Source organism: Plasmodium gallinaceum (assembly GCF_900005855.1).
Source record: "Plasmodium gallinaceum strain 8A genome assembly, contig: PGAL8A_v1_76, whole genome shotgun sequence".
NCBI lineage: Eukaryota > Apicomplexa > Aconoidasida > Haemosporida > Plasmodiidae > Plasmodium > Plasmodium gallinaceum.
The window spans coordinates 1,646,198-1,649,229 of record NW_021628238.1 but is presented as its reverse complement, the minus strand read 5'-3'; the positions used below and the strand labels follow the sequence as shown (position 1 = coordinate 1,649,229).

Genomic DNA, 3,032 nt, shown 5'->3' with positions numbered 1-3,032 from the left:
TTTTTTTTTTTTTTTTTTTTTTGTTTTTGTTTGTTATTAATATCATCACAAGTTAAAACGATAATTTTACTAAAAAAAAAAAAAAAATAGGGTTAAAAAAAAATTGTTTTATCTTCTACATATTTTGAGAAAATGTAGAATATAATTCTTGATAATATATAATGATTTACAAAAAAAAAAAAAAAAAAAAAATAATATATAAATATATATATATATATATATATATATATTTATATATATGTATATATTTATATATATGTATATATATGTATAATGGAAATATATCGTTAAGCCCATTTATAAATATCTTAAAAAAAAGGAGGCATATTTTTTTCCTTTAATAAAAACATTTCCATTGTTTAAAAAAGTTAAAATTATTAGTTTTTCTTTAATTTTTTCAATTCCATATTCTTCTTTTTATTTTCTTCTAATTTCTTTCTTATTTCACTTAATTCTTCCTCCGTTGGAGGTTTTTGCTTTCTTTTTTTTGAATTTTTCTTACCATATTCTTTTTCAATATTTGAGAGAAGTGAATTAATTTTTAAAGTTCTTCTTGCTTCATTATTTCTTATAGCTAAAACTAAATCATCAATAGGTTGCTCACTTTTTCTTTTTTTACTTTTTTTAGAATCCTTTTTCATCAAATTTTTATATTTTTTAATAATATTATTTATATTTTTTAACGAATCGCTATAGCTAGAAGTTTTCTTTATTTTTTTTGATTTAAATAAGTTTTCAAAAATATTCACAAATCTATCTAAATCATTTTCATCACTAAATGGTATATATTCTAAAATATTTTCTAGATTTCCGTTGAATTTATTATAAAACTGAATTAAATCTTCTTTTTCATCTTCACTATTTTTGTAGGATTTTTCATAATTTAATATATCTTCTACTTTAATTCTAGAGTGAAATAATTTAGGATCAAAGAAATTTTTGAATTCTGAAAATTCATCTTCTAAACCATATTCATCGTAATTTTTTCTTTTGTCTGGATCCCTTAATATTTCATACGCTCTCTGAATTTGTAAAAACATTTCTTTACATTTTTCTAAAGTTAATTCTTCATTATCATTGCTATTTAGACTTTTATCATCCTTTTCTTTTTTCTTTCCTTTTTTTTCCTTTTCAGCTTGTTTTTTTTGTTCTTTTCCTTCATTATTTAGCTTTTTACTATTTGCTAAAAATTTGTCAGGATGATATATCAAGGCCAATATTCTGTATGCCTTAGCTATCTCTTTAATAGTAGCATTTTTTTCAATACCCAAAATATCATACAAGCTTAATTTTTTATCATTTTTCATTTTCTTTTTCTTGTTACTTTTAAAATAGTTTGTTCTATTTTTTATAGTTTTATATTTTTAAAAAAAAAAAAAATTAAATTAATTGAAATATTATAATGATACGAAAAGTAAAGTCTTTATTTTGTTTCTTATCTTAAAAATATAATTTTTTCAAATTTATATATTGTTGAAGTATTCTACTTATTATATTACACAAATATAAATAACTCAAAAATATATTTTTGTAGAAAATACTTTTAATTTTCACATGAGAAATCTTGACTTTTATTTTTTTTTTTTTTTTTTTAGAAACCCAATTTATAAAATTTAGTTTTTTTATTTTTTTAAAAGAAATTTTTTCTTAAAAATTTTAGAATTTTAACTAAAATAATTAAAATTAATAGTATAAAAGCTAATATTTTCTTTTAAATGAAAAATTTTTTTTTATATGTATAATGCCAATTTAAAAAAATTATTTTTTCTTTTAATTGTTTATGAAAATGTTCTATTTAAAGAATATGATTTTTTGATATTTAAACATAAAAATATATTTTTTTTTTTTAAACTTGATAAAATTAATAAAATGAAACTTAATAAAAATTTGACAACTTAAATTTACTGAAGTGCAATTTATTTTATTAATAATATACAATATTTTTATAAAAGATATTTTATTTTGATTAGTAATATTACTTTTTCTTGCAATTTATTTATTTATTTTTTTTTTTTTTTTATTAATGTATTCTAAATAAAAACTGAAATTACATGAAAAGAATAATTTGTAATAAAAATATTAATATATTAATTCTCATAAATGAAAATAATAATTTTTTCATATTAAAGTGTTCATAGCATATAAAATTCCAGCCAATATCTTGTAAATAGTTATACTATTTTTTTGAAAAAATTAAAATAATAAATGCTCAAAAATAATTATATATAATCAACATTTGCCATTTTTCTTCTTTATGTGACTCTGTTTAATAATATTATATATGTTTTTAAGTTTTATTTCCCTTTTCAAATATATTTTGATATGTATATTTATTTAGTAAATTCTTTTCTGTATTTTTATTAAAATTTTATTTCTCTTAAAAAGCACCTATAAAAAATACTAAAAAAATTAAATTTTTTATATGAAAGATTTGTAAAAATTTGATAAAATTTGTGTTCCATATATTAGAATGTTTTTGCTCATATTTGTAAAATTACCTACATACTTTAAAAACAAAAAATAAGAAAATTTACAATGAAGAATACATTAACCATAATTTAATTGTCAAAAGTAATAATAAAGTGTATAAGAAAATTAAAATTAATTAAAAAAAAAATTTATGTAACAAATTGTAAAAATGTAGAATAAAATTATAAAAAAAAAAGTTAAGTTTCTGACATGTTCTATTTAACTTTATGAATATATTTTTTAATTAAATTTTTTTCAATACATATATTTATGAAAACATAGAAGTATGTGTATATATATGTTAATTATTTTTTTTTTATTGCACATATAAACCCTGATAAGAACCTTTTTTTTTTATTTCTTTTGTTTTCTATGAAATATTGAAAAGAATCCTTATTTGAAAAAGAAAAAAGAAATAAATAAAAAATGCACGAATAAAAAATAAAGATAAAAGATAATCTAGACAATATCTATTAGTTCAATGTAAACATCTAAATATCAACACACATTTTTAAATACTTTTTAATTTATTTTTTTTTTTTTTTTTTTTTTTTTTTTTTTAA

The 3,032-nt window shown here is 16.5% G+C and overlaps 1 protein-coding gene across 1 annotated transcript; it reads right to left on the bottom strand.

Annotated features, from left to right (window-relative positions):
• Window positions 1-377: 377 nt before the first annotated feature.
• Window positions 378-1,307, bottom strand: PGAL8A_00232800 (DnaJ protein, putative; the record flags this gene model as incomplete). Its single annotated transcript, XM_028671052.1, has 1 exon — window positions 378-1,307. One exon carries the CDS (start codon window positions 1,305-1,307, stop codon window positions 378-380), a length of 930 nt encoding a protein of 309 aa, XP_028527744.1.
• Window positions 1,308-3,032: the final 1,725 nt, after the last annotated feature.